Source organism: Silurus meridionalis, chromosome 23 (assembly GCF_014805685.1).
Source record: "Silurus meridionalis isolate SWU-2019-XX chromosome 23, ASM1480568v1, whole genome shotgun sequence".
In the NCBI taxonomy this organism is placed as follows: domain Eukaryota; kingdom Metazoa; phylum Chordata; class Actinopteri; order Siluriformes; family Siluridae; genus Silurus; species Silurus meridionalis.
The window spans coordinates 2,467,328-2,489,369 of record NC_060906.1 but is presented as its reverse complement, the minus strand read 5'-3'; the positions used below and the strand labels follow the sequence as shown (position 1 = coordinate 2,489,369).

The following is a 22,042-nucleotide window of genomic DNA, read 5'->3' as shown; positions in this document are numbered from 1 at the left end:
ACACTGATACCTTGAGCAACTGCTCATTACTAATAGACAGTTGTCACAACTGGAAAGAAGAGGTGTGGTCTGTTCAATAACTTTTCAATTTAAGCTCATTGTCTAGTGGAGTTTGTGACTGTTAGATGCAGACCTTTTATTTACCACGGAATTCACCACAGTTTACATCGTCGGAGTGTACATTCCTCCCAGTGCTAATGCTAAGAGGCACTGAGTGAACTCTGGCGCTATTAGCGACCTGCAGAATGCTCACCCGACGGATTGTTTATTATCGCGGAGATTTCAACCATGCGAATCTCAAGACTGTGCTTCCTAAACTCCATCAGCATGTGGACTTTGCAACGAGAGGAGCGAACACGCTGGATCTTGTTTACACAAACATCCCGCCCATCTCGGATACTCAGACCACTGCTCTGTTATGTTGATTCCAGCATACAGACCGCTCATCAGACGCTCTAAACCGGTTCTGAAACAGGTGAAAACCTGGCCAGAAGGAGCTACTTCTGCTCTTCAGGACTGTTTTGAGTGCACTGACTGGGACATGTTTAGAGAGGCTGCAACCTCGGCGATTCCATCAACTTGGAAGAGTACACATCATCAGTGACCTGCTACATCAGCAAGTGCGTTGACGATGTGACCATCTCCAAGACCATCACTACACGCTCAATCAGAAGCCGTGGATGACTGCAAATGTCGTGCGCTGTTGAAACAAAGAGACTCTGCCTTCAGAACAGGGGACAAGGCGGCCTTAAAACAGCAAGGGCCAAACTGTCTCGTGCTATCAGAGAGGCAAAGCGCGCACGCGAAGAAAATCCGACCACTTCCAGGACAGTGGAGACACTCGGCGCATGTGGCAGGGCATCCAGGTGATCACGAATTACAAGACCACATCACCTGCTTGTGACCGTGGCGCCTCCCTCCCAGATCGCTGAGCGACTTCTCGCCCGGTTTGAGGTACAGAACAACGTGGTGGCGAGGAAGACCATCCCTCCTCCCACTGACCAGGTGCTCTGTCTAACCACAGCTGAAGTGAGGAAAACTCTATGCAGAGTTAACCCACGGAAGGCTGCTGGACCTGACAACATTCCTGGCAGGGTGCTCAGAGAATGTGCAGAACAACTAGCAGATGTCTTCACTGACATCTTCAACATCTCCCTGAGCAGTAACGTTGTTCCCACGTGCCTCAAGACAACGACCATCGTTCCTGTGCCAAAGAAATCGACTGTCTCCTGCCTCAATGACTATCGTCCCGTCGCTCACTCCCATCGTGATGAAGTGCTTGAGAGGCTTGTCATGAGGCACATCAAGACACAGCTTCCACCCTCCCTGGACCCAATGCAGTTTGCGTATCGTCCAAACCGTTCCACGGACGATGCCATCTCCACAACCCTTCATCTGGCCCTCACCCACCTGGATAACAAGGACTCATATGTACGAATGCTGTTCATTGATTTCAGCTCAGCATTCAACACAATCATTCCTCAGCACCTGATCGAGAAGCTGAACCTTCTGGGCCTGAACACCTCTCTGCAACTGGATCCTGGATTTCCTGACTGGGAGACCTCAGGCAGTCCGGATCGGGAACAGCATCTCCAGCACCACCACACTGAGCACTGGAGCCCCTCAAGGCTGTGTGCTCAGTCCACTGCTGTTCACTCTGCTGACTCACGACTGTGCACCAACGCACAGCTCAAATCATATCATCAAGTTCGCTGATGACACGACCGTGGTGGGTCTAATCAGCAGGAGCGATGAGTCAGCATATAGAGAAGAGGTGCAACGGTTAACTGCCTGGTGTGGAGCAAACAACCTGTCTCTGAACGTGGACAAACGAAAGAGATGGTTGTGGACTTCAGGAGAGCACAGAGCGACCAATCTCCACTGATTATCGATGGATCCTCTGTGGAGATCGTCAAGAACACCAAATTCCTTGGTGTTCATCTGGCGGACAACCTCACCTGGTCACTTAACACCAGCTCCATCACCAAGAAAGCCCAGCAGCGTCTATACTTTCTGAGAAGGCTGAGGAAAGCCCACCTCCCTCCCCATCCTGTCCATGTTCTACAGAGGGACCATTGAGAGCATTCTGAGCAGCTGCATCACTGCCTGGTTTGGGAATTGCACCGTCTCGGATCGCAAGACCCTACAGAGGATAGTGAGGACAGCTGAGAAGATCATCGAGTCTCTCTCCCTCTATCATGGACATTTACACCACACGCTGCATCCGCAAAGCACACAGCATTGTGGACGATCACACACACCCGTCACACATACTTCACCCTCCTACCATCAGGAAAAGCGGTTCCGAAGCATTCGGGCCGTCACAACAAGACTGTGTAACAGTTTCTTCCACAAGCCATCAGGCTTCTCAACACACAGAACTGAACAGAACTCACACACACTCACACACACTCACTTACACACACACACACACACACTCACTGTGTGTTACTGTTACTGAACTGAACTGTACAACCTGGACTAAACACATTCATCACTCATCTCGATCCACTCCATCACCATTTATATATTTATTATTATTTATACTATATTCAGTACAATGTTTATATTCAGTACAATGTTTACATGCTGTTTTGCACCTTTTATACTACAGTATAATGTTTACATGCTGTCTTTGCACCTCCTTGCTGCTGTTTTTTGCACTACATTGCTCTTTCTGTTTGTATTTTCTCCTGGGTATAGTTTTACATTCACCTCACACAGTACTGTATATGTAAGTATACAGTAGGTTTACTAGTCGGCGCTATACTTGGTTTTGTCTTTTGTCTTGTCTTGTGTTGTCTGTCTGCACTCTGTCTGTCTGTACTGTTCTTTTGTTTGCACTGTTTGCACCAGGCTGCACTCGATGCACTTTATGTTGTTTTGTTGTTTTGTGTAGCACCAGGGTTCGGAGGAACGTTGTTTCGTTTTACTGTGTACTGTGTACCACTGTGTATAGTAAAATGACAATAAAAACCACTTGACTTGACTTGACTTGACTTGACTTGTACTTCAAATTATTTGCACATTGGACTATGCCAACAAATTAGTAGAATATACTTAAAATTATAAAGTTCTGTCATCAAACTTTTTGTTTTAGTGTATTATGCTTGAATATTTAAGTAGAAACTAAATCCGGGCTAACAGTGTATGTATGTAACCATAGCAACTGACTCTCTGAAGATAACCTGCTCGGGAGCAGGTTATGTTTCAGTGTAACTTCGGCGTGCCCTTTTGATGAGGATCCTTTGGACGTAGAAGCACAAATTATACGAGTTTTTCGTCGGAGAGGGTTATAACACCGCGTATTGATGTTTGCATACCCTAATGAATATTTGAAAGAGCATTATCGTTTCTCAAAAGATTCGTTAGTTTATTTAACACGTCTTTTAAAACCGCATATCGCAAATGTGACAAACCGCGGTTCTGCGCTTAGCACAGAAAACATTTTTTGTACAGTGTGGGCGATTCAGAGCATGTGGGAAAGGCGACTGTGTGTAAAGCCATTCGTACAGTATGTCTGGCACACATATATATTTAATATTTACTCATATTTTTTATATCTATACATGTATTCATTATGCACACACTTCATACTTCCATAACTTTCTGTTTCAGGGTTTCCAAATGTAATTGGGTGCATTGATGGCACTCACATTCCTATTAAAGCTCCACCAATAAATGAGGAGACTGTGTTAATAGGAAATCTATTCATAGCATCAATGTGCAGGTAACAACTTAATTTTTCCTTCTTAAAATCATTAAAGTCATTACTTTTTCCACTAACTAGGTAATATGTGAGGCAACCCAAATCATTACCAATGTCGAGGCAAAATGGCCAGGATCTGTGCATGATGCCAGAATTCACCAGACATTTCAGCAGGGTATGTTTTGCTTTATACAATTGTTTTTTTTTCCTTTTACTATATTTGTGTTGTACATTTCAATCATTACAGGACAGTACAATGGTTACTTTCTGGGGGACAGAGGATACCCTTGTCTGCCCTATTTAATGACACCCTACCCTGAACCTGAGCCTGGACCACAGACACGGTTTAACCTGGCTCACAGCCGAACACGGGCCAAGGTGGAGATGACTATAGGGATCCTCAAATCTTGGTTTCAGAGTCTGCGTGGGCTCCGGGTTAGTCCAGAGAGGGCATGCGACATTATAGTAGCTTGTGTTGTGCTTCACAATATTGCCACTATAAGAGGAGAGAGCCACCCTCCTTGTATTGAGGAAGATGGCTCAGAGGAACACCTACAGATTTTAGAGGCCAACAGAGACGGAAGACTTTTGAGAGACAGGATCTGTCAAAATCACTTTTATTAATTTTTTTGCACTGGTCTGCCAGGCAGAGTATTTCTTTATTTCCTGTAAAATTCAATAAAATATTTATTTATATTGCTTTACACATACATACACACACACACACACACACCACTTTTAACATGCAACAGATTAATATTCAGACAAGTTCTCACCTTAAGGCGATGCTCCAGTAATTCAATTTCAAGTCAAATCAAATCAAATCAAATCAAATTTTATTTGTCACATACACATACATACAGGGTACGACATGCAGTGAAATGCTTTTAACGGCGGTCCGGCATGAGGGAATAAAAATTTGATTATCCATGAGTGTCCGTGTGCAGTAAGGTGTGGTGTAAAGTGTCCTTGTGCGGAATGTTGTGGTATAAAAATAAGAATATAGAAATATTAAATAAATATGAAAAAGAAAATATGAAATGTTTCTATGAAGCACTTCAGTGAAATATGAAGTGCTGCTTTTTTAATGAGAAACCTTTTCTCTTCCATTTAAAGCTGTATAAGGTCCATCTCCATGTCACTTTTTCTTATTTGTTTTTGGAGATAGACCTTATACAGCTCAACAAATCAATTACAACTGTGACAGACTGTGTTCTTTCTGGAGGGTCCAATAATACAATACATCCATCAGTATCTATAAGAACACACAACCCATTAAATTCTCAATATTATCAAAGAAAATAATACATGAAAAGAGTAAGATGTCAGACTAAGATCACAGGAGCCTATACATCATATACAGTTAAATAAAATAAACCTACATAAAAATTAATCTTGTTCAAAAAGCCTTTAAGTGACAGAGATAGTAATTTATTAGGACAAAAAAAAAATGAAAAATCATAGAGGTAAACTTACATTTCACCATTTTTCACCATCACTTGTGGTGCATGGTGTGTGTGATGAACTGCCCCCTGGAATGCCAGCAACCACTGGTCGCCCTTTATTAAGGGACAGAGCCAGCTCCTCAGATGGGGTGAGGGGAGGTGGTGGTGGACCCCCACCAGTTAGACGGGCTTCAGTCTTCTTTTTATTAGCTACATGACAGAATGAATATACTAAATCCTGTTATAATAATAGTTCAGTAATTGTGTAATCAAATATGACCTTTTTGCAGAATGTTTTTGTGTTTCATTTTGACTTGGCTTAAAGTTCTTGTGGCTCCAGAAGGATTACAGCTTATTAAATAAGAAATATACATTATTATTTTAAACTAAAGAAATAAATGGCAGGAAAAGTAAACGCTTTCATAGTGATATAACATATTCAAAAGGATGTATAAGTCATACTTCATTATTTTGCATTATAATAAAACGGGAGCCAATACCAAATTTGTAATTTAATACACTCATGCATTTACTCTGTCCGGTATTTTTTGCCAAGTCAACTCTCTTGCTTTAGCTGATGCAGCTGTATTGCTTCTTTTTAATATTATTGGCTTAAACTCCTCATAAGCATTAAAACCTCCAACTCCGCCTCTGTAATACGCCGCTCTCTTTTTTTCCGCTTTGAGTTTCCATGGTGACTCGTGAAATCAGCGATCTATTGAAAATGTCTTTATATATGCACCGTGCACGCGCATTACCTCTGGGTAACCAGTTGGAGGTTGATTAAACTAACTCTTCTCAGGTGTTTTGGAACCGACATACTCATGGTATGCCTGTTTGGGGTAAATCAACCCAGAGGTTATGATTTAGCAAATGGTAAGTTAACCAAGCTTTCTGGAATACCCCCCAGGTGCGGCCAAAGAGCGCTAGCTGCTGTTTTGTATATGTTTTTATAAACTGTTTCATAAACCCGAATTAGCTTGTTGGGTTACAGTTTGGACCAGGCGGACGTCGCGGTTGTAAACCGCTGCATTACTGAGTGTTTTAAAAGATGATCCTGCGCAGCGGCTCTGTGCTATGTGTGAGTAAGGACTTGGATATTTATCTCTGGTGCAGGTGTATTAAATTAACAGTATTTTTGCTCTGTGAGCCGCTTGGATGCTTTTTAAATATTAATCGGGAGTTAATTGTTTTTTTTTTCTCTTTGTAACGTGTGTATAAGTGTATGTGCCATTTACATAACTATTTCCACATGTAACTATCTGATGAGCTGTGATTTGAGACTTAAACAGAAGGGGAGATTGTTTGTGTGTTTTGGGTTTATTTTTGGTTTATGCTTGTTTTTTAAGAATTATGTACTGATTTGCTGTGTGCTCTGTCCCTTCTGTTACAAAGAGGATCTAACCTAGTCTCTCCGATTGTGGGTAAATAACTGGTAAGCAGTAAATGGTAATTTAAAATGTTTTTAATCATTTTTTTTGTTTAATAAATTTGTACTATTTATGGAAAGTCACGTCTCTGCACTGAAAAAAATAAAAAGTTGAGTTAACTTAAAAAATTTAGTAAATTTGCTGCAAATTTACTCAACTTCCATGGTTAAAGTTATGCCAAATCATTGTAGAAAGTGGACTGAAAATGCTAGCTTAAGTTAGGTATACCTTTCTCAGTGTGTTCATCTAACTAGTCATCATGAGTTTGTTTAAATTTAAAAACGACCTGAAACAGACCTGAAGTTCAGTAAACTCAAAAAAGTTGCTTCAACTTAATTTTCTTTTCATTTACAGCTTTAAATCTTTCATTCAAACTTTTAAAAAATTCCTGTTTGGCATTCACATTAAAAATCAAACACAGATACTGTAAACACAATCAAAAAAGAATTTTTTTTTTTGAGAAAAATATTTATTCCACAATTACAAAAATTGGATTCAGATAGTTTTTTCTCCAGTCATCAAAATAAAATAAATAATTCAAAATAAAATTTAAAATTGAAATAAAATAAAAAGCAAAAAAAGACAATTTTGTAATGCCTTTAAAATACAAATGCTTTTCAAATGTTGGAAAAATACAAATAAACACTTAAAGAGCTGGAGTACAAAAGATTTTTTTTCAAAGTGCCAGAACAACAATCCTAATGCTGCAGCAATAAACAAGTGCATGTGAAAGAGCAATCAAATATTACAACTGCTAAAAACAAAACTTGAGTCATAAAACCTTACACTAAAACTTACTTTAGCATATGTGGCACTGTTATAAAGCTACAAAACCACCAGGAACAAATCAGAACTTTGCCATATGCCATATGAACTGCAGCTACTTCAACTTTAGCAGTTTGTTCTTGAACGACTGGGCTCTTGTAGAGCACTGGGGGTTAAGGCCAATAAACACTTTCTGTATGGTTTCGAACGTGTATTTTAGTTCTAGGATAGCTGATGTTGATGGCATAAATCAAGCCAAATAGTAGAACAACAGCTGTAGGGAGGTCTTGCACATAGTCCAGCACAACTTGCTCCTTTAAAACCACAGACAGGCACCTTATATTTGCATTGGAATTGATGGTGGCAACGTCATCTTCAATGATAGATAAGACCCCCATCTTCATCCCTTTTGTGTGTGAGTCTTCTGGGTCTGTGTCCTGCAGTGAAAAATCAGCATAAAGACAGAATTATAACCCATAATTTATTGAATTCTGCTGGACCACAAAGATTTTTATATTGAGATAGGTCACCAAAAAAATCACACATGCCGCAATTTTCCATTGTGTTTGCTTTGATATACACCAGAGGTGGCCGACCCGTGGCTCGCGAGCCGCATGTTCGCTTCGCTTGAGTTCAATACGGTATTTTTAAAACTTAAATGATCTCTCCCTTACTGGGAAACTTTGCGGTATATTCACCTCAAGCATATGCGCATTTGACTCAAGCGAAGTGAACATAAAAAAAAAACAAAGTCTGTGCTTTCTACCCGGAAACATGTGAAATCAAAGCATCGATCTGTTCTGACTGACACCCATGTGAAAGAATTGCTTTGAGTGGCAACAACGGAATACGAGGCAGATTTGAAGAGGATTGTTTAAGGCAAGGACGCCAAAAGTCCCACTAAGTAACATGCATAGTAAAAGAAAAACGCTATTGTAAATTATAATATTTTTGTTTGTGAACTTGTTTAAACTGAGTTTGTGTGTGTGTGTGCACAATGTTCATTGTTGAAAATGACTGTCCTGTGGTCTTAGAACTGTAGGAGTCCATTTCTGTCATTATGTTGTTGTGTGACATTTACAATAAATCTGGCTGAGCAGAGGTGTGTGTGTGTGTGTGTGTGTAAGAGGAAGGGATGGGTGATGTTCATGTGTGCCCATGTGTATGATGTGGCTCTTTGCAATAACACAGTAAAAAATGTGGCTCTCGGTCTCTGACTGGTATACACCCCTGATATACACTATGTTGCCAAAAGTAACAGGACACCCCCTTTTAATAAACAGGTTTGACTACTTTAGTAATTTCTATGAGTACAAATCTTAATGTTTAAGCATATAATTATATCTGATGGAATTGTGTGCTTCTAATTTTATAGCAAGAGTTTGAACAGGACCCTTATATATTCTAAAATAGCAATGCCACTAGGTATGAAAAGGTCAAAAAAAAAAAGAAATTACTGATTCAGTCAGTGTGGAAAAACTTGACTGGTCTGCAAAAAGCAAAGGCTTAATTCTAGATGAACACTTCTGGTCGGATTTAAATGCAAGAACAGAAATAGAAAAGAATAGAAAAGGGTCCTGTTCATCTCCAGGTCAAGATCTCCAAATAACACTTCATGGCTCTCCCCTTCAGCCACTGCTCGTAACCTTGGGGTAACTATGGACAATGAACTGTCCTTTTTTCCACATGTCGCTAATGTTGCTCGCTCCTGACGATTTCTTCTCTACAACATCCGAAGGATTCAACATTTAAACATTTCACTTCCTGCCCAGGTGCTTGTTCAGTCTCTTGTCATTTCAAGACTAGACAACTGCAGCTCTCTGCTGGCAGGTCTTCCCCTGAACGCTATTCGTCCACTGCAAATGGAAGTGTCTAAACTGACTACCCATATGTACAAGTAATTGGTGTTTGGTTTGAGTTTTTGGCTCAAGGTCTGCATTTAAAGTCACACCAGAGGTGTTCAGCTGGGATTAGGACTTGGCTTTATGCAAACCAGTCGAGTTCTTCCACACTGGCGGAATTATTCATTTCCTTTTGAACCTTGCCTTATACACAGAGGCATTTTCATGTAAGAAGAGAAAAGGGGCCTGTCAAAACTTTTGTTAAAAAATCAGAAGCACACAATTCCATAGAATATCATTATATGCTTATACATTAAGATTTGTACTCATGGAAATTACTAAAGTAGTCAAACCTGTTATTAAAGGGAGTGTCCTAATACTTTTGGCAATATAGTGTAACACTTAATTTGTGCTGTCAGACTCGTTACTGATAAGTATTCAACTAGGATTATTCAATAAATAAATTTTTGCCAACACTTTGCCTCCTCCATTCTACTCTTTCCCCTGTCGTTTAGCTTATAGAACAGTTAGCAGATTAGTTTTGGATACCAGGCAAAACTGTTTTTTCTTTACAGGATCTGTACCTCAGGTATGAGAGTATATGCTGATAACAGACTGATAACACACTTACCAGGCAAGACTTCAGGAAGAATACAGATTTTTCCCTCATAAACAAAGGTAGACCTTTGAGACCTGTAACTTTTCTCTGAGCAAGCACATCAGAAGCCTGAAAGACGCAGAAAAAGTTTTATGCAGGTTATATTTAACCAAAAGCTTAGGGCTTACACCTTTAAAGGGCCAGTATTATGCTCATTCACAGAGTACACATTTTACAATATGTTTACATGATTTGACATTAAACAATTACTTAACAAGCTGCTAAATAATTACTTGATCAAGTTGGTCTAGGAGGGTCTTCATTTCATCTCCATAGGCTCCACCACGTGATCGGTACAACATGATCATCTTTGGTGCATATTTATCCAAAGAAGACAAAAAGGTACTTTTCAGGTTGGTTTGTGTAATTCTGTAAAACTCAGCACAGACCTTAAAACACACACACACACACACACACACTTCTACTAGATCTTAGTGCTGCATTCGACAGTATAGACCATGATCTCCTCCTAGATCGCTTACAAAATTACATCGGCATTCAGGGACAGGCATTAAGCTGGTTTAAATCCTACCTGTCCGATCGTTACCATTTCGTAGATTTAAATGGAGAGCTATCCAGGCTAATGCAAGTAAATTGGGGCGTGCTGCAAGGTTCAGTTCTAGGACCCCTGCTCTTCCCAATATACATGCTTCCGTTAGGAAATATTATTAGAAGGCATGGAATTAGCTTCCATTGTTATGCTGATGATACTCAGCTATATATCTCATCTAAACCAGGCGATACAGCTCAATTAACCCGGATAACTGTGTGTGTTAAGGAAATAAGAGATTGGATGACCCATAACTTTCTACTTTTAAATTCTGATAAGACTGAGATTTTGCTCATCGGCCCAAAAACTAGTATACAGAAGCTCCAGCATCTCAACCTGCATTCAGACGGATGTTCTGTAACCACTAGTTCAACGGTAAAAGACCTGGGAGTTATTTTAGACAGCAACTTGTCTTTCAAATATATCAACCAAGTTACAAAAACAGCTTTCTTTCACCTTAGAAATATTTCTAAGCTAAGAAACATGTTGTCTATATCCGATGCAGAGAAGCTCGTCCATGCGTTTATGACCTCCAGAATAGACTACTGTAATGCGTTACTAGGTGGATGTCCTGCGTCATTAATAAACAAGCTTCAGTTAGTCCAGAATGCAGCAGCCAGAGTTCTTACAAGGTCAAGAAAATATGATCATATAACCCCGATCTTATCGTCCCTACACTGGCTTCCTGTTAAGTTTCGAATAGATTACAAACTATTACTTCTCACTTATAAAGCACTAAATGGTTTGGCTCCCATTTATCTATCCAGTCTTTTAACACGCTACAATCCGCCACGCTCCCTGAGATCTCAAAACTCTGGGCTTCTAGTAGTTCGTAGAATAGCAAAGTCCACTAAAGGTGGTAGAGCATTTTCACATTTAGCTCCTAAACTCTGGAATAGTCTTCCTGACAGTGTTCGGGGCTCAGACACACTCACCCAGTTTAAGTGTAGATTAAAAACATATCTTTTTAGCAAAGCCTATACATAACACACATCACATATCATAACCTTGTGCTCCAGAACATCTGATCACATGCACATTATCAACTTGTGCTGGTAATATCATGAACAGCAGCTACGCTAATTGCTTCTCTTTCTCTCCCATTCCGAAACACCCTGAGGTTTGGCCAGCTCCAGTCACCTCCCACCATCTTGATGATTACGGACCTTTTAAGAAGTAGATGCCAAACTCGCAAACATCCCGAACCATCTAGAGACGTACCAGTGCCATTTGGTTCCCGCTACATGTGTGGAGTTTGACATTGGACCTCCTGGAGTGTTTAAAGCTCTGGCATAGAGAAGCTGATGCTGGATCTGTGATGATCACAAATGCTGAGCTTATAAAACTCGGAGCTACTAACCATATAGACTGTATAAGACTGCAGAAAGAACATCACTTATAATCTTATACTCCAGTAATCATGTTAGTTCTTACTCTCCAGTGTTCTGTATTGTTGAAAGATTTATGATCAAACTCTTGATGTCACCCAAATGAGGATGGGTTCCCCTTTTGAGTCTGGTTCCTCTCAAGGTTTCTTCCTCATAACATCTAAGGGAGTTTTTCCTTGCCACAGTCGCCACGGCTGCTTATCAGGGATAAATTCACACCATTCACCATCACTGTTGATTTGTGTAAAGCTGCTTTGAGACAATGTCTGTTGTGAAAAGCACTATACAAATAAACCTGACTTGACTTGACTTGACTGTGTCATCATCACCTACCACTAGAGCAAATGCAGTACAGCACCGCCTGATCAGCAGATAAGTAAAGGAAGTAGCTGTCCCAGCAAGTGCAAAACAAGGTGTCTGGAGAATATACAAAACAAAGTAGATTCCTTCAAAAAGAGGTTGTTTAACTTTTTATTATAATGTTTATGAAGCCATTTTACCTACAAGAAACTTCATTTAAACATAAATTGTTAATAATAAATGCATGTCAATCTCTTCATTATCTAAAATCTAAATTCATTACTGTTTAAAATCTTAAAAGGTTATGCTGCCATCTCAAAGGAGGGCTTTGTTCCTAGATCCTCTGGGAGAAAGTTCAGAAAAAGTGAGACAATGCCAGGATGTAACGAGGTATTTGAAGTTGTTCATACCAAAAATGTGCTTCTGTACAAAATTCATCTCTTCAGGAAAATGACTTATTCCAGCATCACAATCATGATGATTTGATATGTTAAGGGCTTTTATGCGACAAAAGGGATGGAATTTTTCAAGGTGGTCCTGCGATACACTGCCTCACCCAAAACAGCAAGATGGCACATCATGTGGCATCTTTGCTTTGAAAGTAAGTGATTTAAAATAGATAAATTATTTAATTACCCTGAACTTATGATCTTGGAGAAGGACAATTAAGTTGGTAATTATAGTGTTTTATTTCCCTTTATAATGAAATTGCTTCTTTTATTATTTTCCTCTTTTAGTTTGCTGAATTTGTACTTAGAGAGGAGCCAATTGTTTTAATTAACACAAAAGAAGGAGTGGAAGACTTGAGAAAGGAAATAGCTGTCACTCTTCTCCAAAACAGTGGTATGTACAGTATCAGTCGTAACATTACTATTTTAAATATTGTTAAAAGAAGAATCTTATTTTCATTAAGCCTGCATTTATTTGATCAAAAATAAAGTGAAATATAAAAAAATAATAATGTGTTGTGAAATGCTATACAAATGTAAAATAATGGTTTTCTATTTTAATATATTATAAAATATAATTTATTCCTAGATTGAAGCATCACACAAGCCTTAAGAATTCATTCTAATATTCTGATTTATTATCAATGGTGGAAACAGTAGTGCAGATTATGTGTGTATATATATATATATATATATATATATATATATATATATATATATATATATATATATATATATATATATATATATATAATTTTATTTATTTATTCTTATTTTGTATTTTTTTTTAAGAGAATACACTACAAGTTTGGGTCAGTGTTGAATTTTTTCAAAATCTTTTTTTGTTTTGAAAATATAGAATACTTTTTTTCAGCAAGGACGTGTAAAATAAATAAAAAGTGATTGTGAAGGCTTATAATTTTAGAAAAGATTTCCATTTTAGATGGGTTTTTTTTACATTCTTAAATTAATCCTGAACAAATCATAGCAGCCTCTAAAAAAAAGGAGCACAACTGTTCATGATCACCATTCAGCAGTAAGAATGCCTGCCTCTTCTCTACATTTCCTCCCTAGTCATTAACTGCACATCCTTCTTAATCACCACACCTATCTGCCATCATCCTCACCAACTCATTTGACTACCTGCTTGTTTAGCAGAAATTTACCTGTACCAAACGTTAAAATAGGATATATTTTCTTTTGCAATGTACATTTTAAATGTACATTCACTGCAAATCATATAACCTTCTCACTTGAATTGGTTATTTTAGATGACCTGAGCCAGCTGTGCCATGTCTGTGGGGAGATAAGTGGTGATAATAACTGGGTATTACTGTTTTCTATGGGCAAGATTATTCACTATCTATCACAATTTAATTATTGATTACAGTGTCTGTCTAGTGCCTTGAAGAAAATTATGTCTTCTCTACATTTCAGATTGCCTGTGACTGCTGCAATCGGTGGTACCACCAATCATGTATCCAGGCGACATCACAAGTGCACTTTTTGTGTTATGCCTGTCAAAAGTAGAATTAAAGGAGTAACACTTTTTACACACCTCTTCGATTAGTGGATTTTTATTTTGCATTGTTTTGTTGCATGAGCTAGGGTTTTTTTGTACTTGGGAAAATAGAGCTGTCTGTTTAAATCGAACAAAACTTTGTGCATTAAATATTATTACTTGTGTAGGTGTATCACAGCAAGTTTGGTAACTCTGAGTATAAAGGAAAAAGAAATAGAAGGGGGGTAGAATTCAGGCAGGGGTTTACAATCAGCTTGCCTAAATAATACCCCCTTAATAATACAACTGTCCATGTTGTTAGCATAAATGTAGTATTTTACACATACATTATTACTTGTGTAGGTGTATCACAGCAAGTTTGGTAACTCTGAGTATGAAGGAAAAAGAAATAAGCAGGGGGTGTTAGGTTATGTCCATTTTAATAAAAAGAAATTAACCATTTAAATATATTTTGTTTTACTTGTGTATCAGAGTAATTTAAGTAAGTCTAGGTATTAACGCAAAATAAATACGCGGTTGGAATTCACGCAGGTGGTTTTAAAAGCAAATGATTACATTCCTGAGTTTATTCTGCCATCTACAGGAAGCTGTATACGTTTTCTTCAATTTGATCTTTTGGCGTTAGGACCAGAAAACATTTGACACAATCTTCCGTGTTTTTAGTGCCATCTACAGGAATTAGAACGGTACTGTGCGCGTGCACGCGTAGGGGGGTTGATTTCAGACCGGGGGTTTGAATTAGGCACAACACCGGCACTAAGGCCTAAAGACCACCAGGGAACCTACAAGATACATTACTAGATTTATTATTATTATTATTATTATTATCATTATTATTATTAGAAAGATGATTATATTGATAATAACAGACTCTTGTACAATTTAAGTGTAATTTTAATCAGTCTTTTACTTCATTATTTATTTTCCTCAAAACTTTTTACTTTTACTTATTAATTTTTTTTCCCATAAATATCTGTACTTTCTACTTTTACATTTTCAAAAACAGACTTGTTACTTTAATTTTAATCCATCTGGTGAAAAAGTGTTGAACACATGAAGAAAGGCAGGTGAAAAAAGGCATGGAAGTCGAGACACCAGCTGAAATCAATCAGTAATTAGAAAGCAGTTCTGCCCCGTGTCAGTGAAAATCAATATCAGCTGCTTCAGTCCCAACTAATGGCCTGTATAAAGATCTCATTACCAAGGTGTCACACAAGAAACATCTCATGATGGGTAAAAGTGAAGAGCTCTCTCAAGACCTTCACAACCTTATTGTTGCAAAACATACTAATGGCATTGTTTACAGAAGGATTTCTAAACTTCTGAATGTTCCAGCGAGAACTGTTAGGATCATAATCCAGAAGTAGAAAGAACATCATCTCACCATAAAGCAGCCATGACCAGGTGCTCCTCACAAAATTTCAGACAGAGGAGCAAAAAGAATATCAGAAGAGTTGTCCAAGAGCCAAGGACCACTTGTGGAGAGCTTCAGAAAGACCTGGAATTAGCAGCTACAACTGTTTAGAAGAAAAGCGCCTGCTGCAAAGAAGGGAGACCTGACCCAGCTGAAGAACTGGTGCCCAGTGTCACTACTGTACTGTACTGTACTGTATAGGTATGTTGTTCTCTATTTCCAATATGAAGGATGTAAAAGTAGGAACTCTTAATCTAAATGCTGCTAGAGCTGGTCAGAAAAGAATGGTGTTGTTTGAGTTTATAAAGCTGAAACGGATTGATGTCATGTTTATTCAGGAATCACACAGGGATCATAAAACTGAAGTGGATTGGATGTGCTCTACTAGTGGAGGAGTAGCAATACTCTTTTTTTTAAAAAAACTTTCTACCAACCTCTTACAAAATGGAAGAAATAGTTGAAGGGCACATTTTAAAAGTACAAGCAAAATTTCAAAACACAGAAATGAATTTTTTTAATGTTTACGCACCTACGAAGGGGCAGAAAAAAAATCCTCTTTCTAAACAAAATCAGCTCCACTTTAAAAAACATAAATTCAGAAGGTTTTTTGTTTCTAGGTGGGGATTTTAATTGCACTGAAGATGATAAACTGGATAGGAATCACATACCACCACATATTAGCTCTCAAAAAACACTTGTACAGCTGATCAGAACTTTTGGAGGAACATGAACACTAAGACCAGGCAGTAAACATGACCCACAGCAGGGATAATGTTTTATCTATGGTGAGACTCGATAGATTCTATGTATTCAGTTTTCATGCAAATCGTTTTAAAGACTGTAAAATCGTCCCGCAATGGAAAAACTAGAAAACTACAACCCCAAATCAGAAAAAGTTGGGACAGTATGGAAAACGCAAATAAAAAAAGAAAGTAGTGATTTCTAAATTTACTTTGACTTGTATTTCATTGCAGACAATATGAACACAAAATATTTCATGTTTTGTTTGGTCAGCTTCATGTCATTTGTAAACATACATCCTTTCCTGTCATTCAGACCTGCAACACATTCCAAAAAAAGTTCATGGAAATCCAGGAAGAGAGAGGGAGAAAAAGAAAAGGAAAATGGTGCACTTATGGTTCTAGCACACAGATGAAGAACAGAAAATGATCCAGGTTCAGAGGAAACAAGGGGCTCGCCAGTCTCCACCAATGTTGAGCTCCTAGCTGATGGTAGAAACGATTCTAATTCCAGAGCTCTGAGAACTCCTCATCCAGCATCAAAGAGAGATGTCAGACTAATTGGGAAGAGGCAATAAGGGGAGGGAGAAAAAAAACAACAACCATGAAAACACAAGGCAGGAAAATAATTTATTGCAGTAAATTCTCATTTACACACATTAATATTTCAAATTATAATTTACAATGTAATAATGTTCAAAATGCATCAACACATTTACTGACACTCAATTTTATAACAATAAATTGCTTCTTTTATCTAAATAATTGCTTAAATTATCTGCAAGCATTCAATTAGCCTATAGCTGATATCAGAGCATGAGACTGCATGGTTAGCAGAACACCACATGACCTATGTTACACACACCACACTAATACGATTGGCAATCTACATGAACACTTAAGCAGCAAATCAACTGTTCATTTATCACTTCACTCAGATGTTTAAACATTTTAGAGGAATTATCCACAGTATGATTTTAAAATGTCTGACGTCACAAAAGACTGAACAATACACAAGCCATAACTCAATAAGGTTGTCTTAGCACAAAAAAAGTAAAAAACTAACACCAAGAAAGAGAAATGGTATTAAATAACACCAGATGAACTAAGGGAAATCGCTTTCACAAAGTCATCAGCTTGGGTTTTCATTTAGTTTTTTTTCCTTTTTAGTTCTGCTAATGGCATGCATCTTTTTTTCTGTTCAAGGCTCCTCCCCCTCTGATCAGCATAAATGATGACGAAGAACAATCATTAAGGCAGAGCTACTCTTAATTATTTCATCTCATAAATATTTCTGGTTCGTGACATTTACTAATTTCTTTTGGCAATATTTGATTTCCAAAAACCTTAAAATAATATTTTTTAAATAGTGTTGATCTGCTCCACCTGCTCCTCCATAGTGCTGATCTGCTCCACCTGCTTCTCTGTAGTGCTCATCCCCTCCACCTGCTTCTCCATAGTGCTGATCTGCTCCACCTGCTCCTCTGCAGTGCTCATCCCCTTCACCTGCCCTTCTGTATTACTCATGGGCTCCACCAGCATGTTCTTGTCTCTTCCACCTCTGTGGTCTTCACCTCCTCCAGGTTGCTTGTGTTCTCCAATGGATCACAGGGTGTGAGACGCAGCGTCATCAGCTGATCATCATTGCCACTGGAATCCTGGTTCCATCCTCTGCAAGTTGAACAAGTGTTTTGCTTACTTAAAACAGGTGCAGTTTAAACTCATGGTTAATCTCTGTTTTAAATGTTAATCTGTTTAAATCATACAGTCAAATTCTGTGGGTTCCTGGATGCCAAATTGCAAATGTGGTGAGCTGGAACTTGACATGCATGTGTTGTGCTCTTCCCAACATTCCCAAAAGCTTGCTCTCTTTTGGGGACTAAATAAGAAAATAGTTTAAGAGATGGTTTACTCTAAAACTACATTTCAGTCATCAATGACTGATAAATGAAAATAAAGAACAAACCGTCATAGTTCTTCATCAGCAAATTTTGTGCAATTACTTTCAAACTTTCAATACTATACAGATAAAACTGTGACAGTGGACAGGTAAAAAATATATTTTGGAGACATGTTGTAGTTTGCCAAATATTAGAAAATGGTTTGAGGAAGTGCTGTTTGGCCGTGTCTAAAGCTAAATTAATATTTAAAAAGTTGAATTGTATGAAAAGACACAGTATTGTGCTAACAAACTCTGTGTTGGTTATATAAAAATGGAAACCTTTCCTAAGTTTCCACTGTCAAGGAGGTTAGAAGTTTAAGGCGATTAATTCAAGTTTTAGGGGGGAGCCGTCCCTTTAAGATTTAAACATTGATGCAAATCTTTGTCATACTTAACACAAGTTGATGCAGTGCTGCATCTTACCTTCACAAAGGTATTCATAAAGTGAACCCATCTTCTGAAGGTAGTCCTGGGCATAGGTGGAGAGTGTGGATGCTTGTGTTTTTTTATGTTAATAGGGGTTCCAGTTAAAGTAGGGGTGACCGTTAACTGAGCAGTAGTCGTGGCCGAGTGGTTAAGGCGATGGACTTGAAATCCATTGGGGTCCCCCTGCGCAGGTTCGAATCCTGCTGACTACGATTCACTTTCTGTTTACATTTCCTATGAATTACCCTGATCCACTTAGTTTACAGGTTGTTGTGTTAATAGGGCTTCCAGTTTAAGTAGGGGATGACAGAGACTTGTGTATTAGTTGTGGCTGAGTGGATAAGGTGATGGACTAGAAATCCATTTGGGTCTCCCTGCACAGGTTTGAATCCTGCAGACTACGATTTGTTTTCGGTTCACATTTCGTGTTAATTATACAGATATGGCTCTTTTGAGTTTTCTTGTGTTAATAGGGCTTCATGTTTAAATAGGGGACGATAGATAAAGTGTGTAGTAGTTGTGGCCGAGTGGTTAAGGTGATGGACTAGAAATTCATTGGGGTCTCCCCGTGCAGGTTCGAATCCTGCCAACTACGATATACTTTCTGTTCACATTTCGTGTTAATTATAAATATATTGTTTACTTGTGTTTTCTTGTGTTAATAGGGGTTCCAGTTGAAGTAGGGGTGACCGCTAACTGTGTAGTATTTCTGGCCGAGTGGTTAAGGCGATGGACTTGAACTCCATTGGGGTCTACCCACGCAGTTTTGAATCCTGCCACCTACGATTCACTTCCTGTTTATAGTTCCTATGAATTACCCAGATCCAGTTAGTCTACAGGTTGTTGTGTTAATAGGGCTTCCAGTTTAAGTAGGGGATGATAGAGAATTGTGTAGTAGTTGTGGCCGAGTGGTTAAGGCGATGGACTAGAAATCCATTGGGGTCTCCCTGCGCAGGTTCGAATCCTGCAGACTATGACATATTTTATGTTCACATTTCATTTTAATTATAAAGATGTGGTTCACTTGTGTTTTCTTGTGTTAATAGGGGTTCCAGTTGAAATAGGGGTGACTGTTAACTGTGCAGTAGTCGTGGCCGAGTGGTTAAGGCGATTGACTTGAAATTCATTGGGGTCCCCCTGCGCAGGTTTGAGTCCTGCTGACTACGATTCACTTTCTGTTTACATTTCCTATGAATTACCCTGATCCAGTTAGTTTACAGGTTGTTGTGTTAATAGGGCTTCCAGTGTAAGTAGGGGATGGTAGAGAATTGTGTAGTATTTGTGGCTGAGTGGTTAAGGTGATGGAATGGAAATCTATTGGTGTCTCCCCGCACAGATTCTAATCCTGCCGACTATGATTTGTTTTCTGTTCACATTTCGTGTTAATTATACAGATATTGTTTACTTGTGTTTTCTTGTGTTAATAGGGCTTCCAGTTTAAGTAGGGGATGATAGAGACTTGTGTAGTAGTTGTGGCCGAGTGGTTAAGGTGATGGACTTGAAATCCAATGGCGTCCCCCTGTGCAGGTTAGAATCCCGCTGACTACGATTCACTTTCTGTTTTCTATTTCTTATTAACTCTCTTCTCTAACTTTACCATTCACTTCACTGACCATTACACTCACATCGTTGACCATTACACTCACATCAATGACCATCACACTCCCATTACTGATCTTTACACATCACTGATTATCACACACTCATCACCGACCATTAAACTCACATCACTGACCATCACACTCACATCACTGACCATCACACTCATCACTGACCATCACATTCACATCACTGACTATCACTGACCATCACACTCGCATCACTAAACAATAGAGAGAAAAGGAGAAACATGTAAAGTGAAATCTTTGAAATCTGAATGTGGAGTAAAAGAAGCTGTTCTTCAGCTACAGACAGTATTTTCAGGTGTTAATCTACTGGAAATACACAGATCATCACACTCATCACTGATCATCACACATTCATCACTGACTGTCACACTCTTCACTGACTATTACACTCACATCACTGACCATCACACTCACATCACTTATCAACACACTCACATCACTGACCATCAAACTCACATCGCTGACCATCACACTCATCACTGACCATCACATGACCATCACACTCATCACTGACCGTCACATTCAAATCACTGATCATCACACTCATCACTGATCATCACACTAATCACTGATCATCACACTCACATCGCTGACCATCATACTCATCACTGACCATCACATGACCATCACACTCATCACTGACCGTCCTTCTCACATCACTGATCATCACACTCATCACTGATCATCACACTAATCACTAATCAACACACTCACATCGCTGAGCATCACACTCATCACTGACCATCACATGACCATCACACTCATCACTGACCATCACATTCACATCACTGATCATCACACTCATCACTGATCATCACACTCACATCACTGACCATCACACTCATCACTGACCATTACATTCACATCACTGACCATCACACTCATCACTGACCATCACAATCATCACTGACCATCACAATCACATCACTGATCATCACACTTAACACTGATCATCACACTCACATCACTGACCATCACACTCATCACTGACCATCACAATCACATCACTGATCATCACACTCATCACTGAGCATCACACTCATCACTGACCATCACACTCACCACTGACCATTACACTCATATTACTGACCATTACTCATATCACTGACCAAGAGAGAGAAAAGGAGAAACATGTAAAGTGAAATCTTTGAAATCTGAATGTGGAGTAATAGAAGCTGTAGGTTCTTCAGCTCCAGACAGTATTTTCAGGTGTTAATCTACTGGAAATACATTGATCATCACACTCATCACTGATCATCACACATTTATCACTGACTATCACACTCGTCACTGACTATTACACTCACATCACTGACCATCACATGACCATCACACTCATCACTGACAGTCACATTCACATCACTGATCATCACACTCATCACTGATCATCACACTCATCACTGATCATCACACTCATCACTGATCATCACACTCACATCACTGACCATCACACTCATCACTGACCATCACACTCATCACTGACCATCACAATCACATCACTGATCATCACACTTAACACTGATCATAACACACTCATCACTGACCATCACACTCAAATCACTGACCATCACACTCAAATCACTGACCATTACACACTCATCCACACCCACACTCATCGGGTCCTTGGCAGAAACATCATACAGAAATGAACCTGAGATATTAGAGGAGTGGCAGGAGTTCTACCTCCCAGATCACATGTACGTGCAGGTGATTGGTGTTTTTAAGGAGTTCTCCTGTGACTCCCTTGAAGATGAACTGGTGCTGATGGTGTGTGAGGATGGAAAAGTGTTTGCTAATAAAGGTAACAGGCTCCATCTCACCAATAACAACCTTAA

The 22,042-nt window shown here is 38.9% G+C and overlaps 2 protein-coding genes and 1 non-coding gene across 3 annotated transcripts in view; 2 read left to right on the top strand and 1 right to left on the bottom strand.

Annotated features, from left to right (window-relative positions):
* LOC124377340 (ribonuclease inhibitor-like) overlaps window positions 1-22,042 on the bottom strand; it is a 351,047-nt gene that overhangs the window by 242,093 nt on the left and 86,912 nt on the right. The window lies entirely within an intron of this gene.
* On the top strand, window positions 5,898-14,087 carry LOC124376837 (lysine-specific demethylase 5B-B-like). Its single transcript, XM_046836131.1, has 6 exons — window positions 5,898-6,030; window positions 12,388-12,476; window positions 12,582-12,687; window positions 12,824-12,929; window positions 13,807-13,862; window positions 13,973-14,087. The coding sequence occupies exons 1-6, from the start codon at window positions 6,028-6,030 to the stop codon at window positions 14,063-14,065; spliced, it is 453 nt and encodes a 150-aa protein (XP_046692087.1). The 5' UTR covers window positions 5,898-6,027; the 3' UTR covers window positions 14,066-14,087.
* trnas-uga lies at window positions 18,710-18,791 on the top strand. The gene has a single exon. It is a non-coding gene; the product is annotated as a tRNA-Ser (tRNA).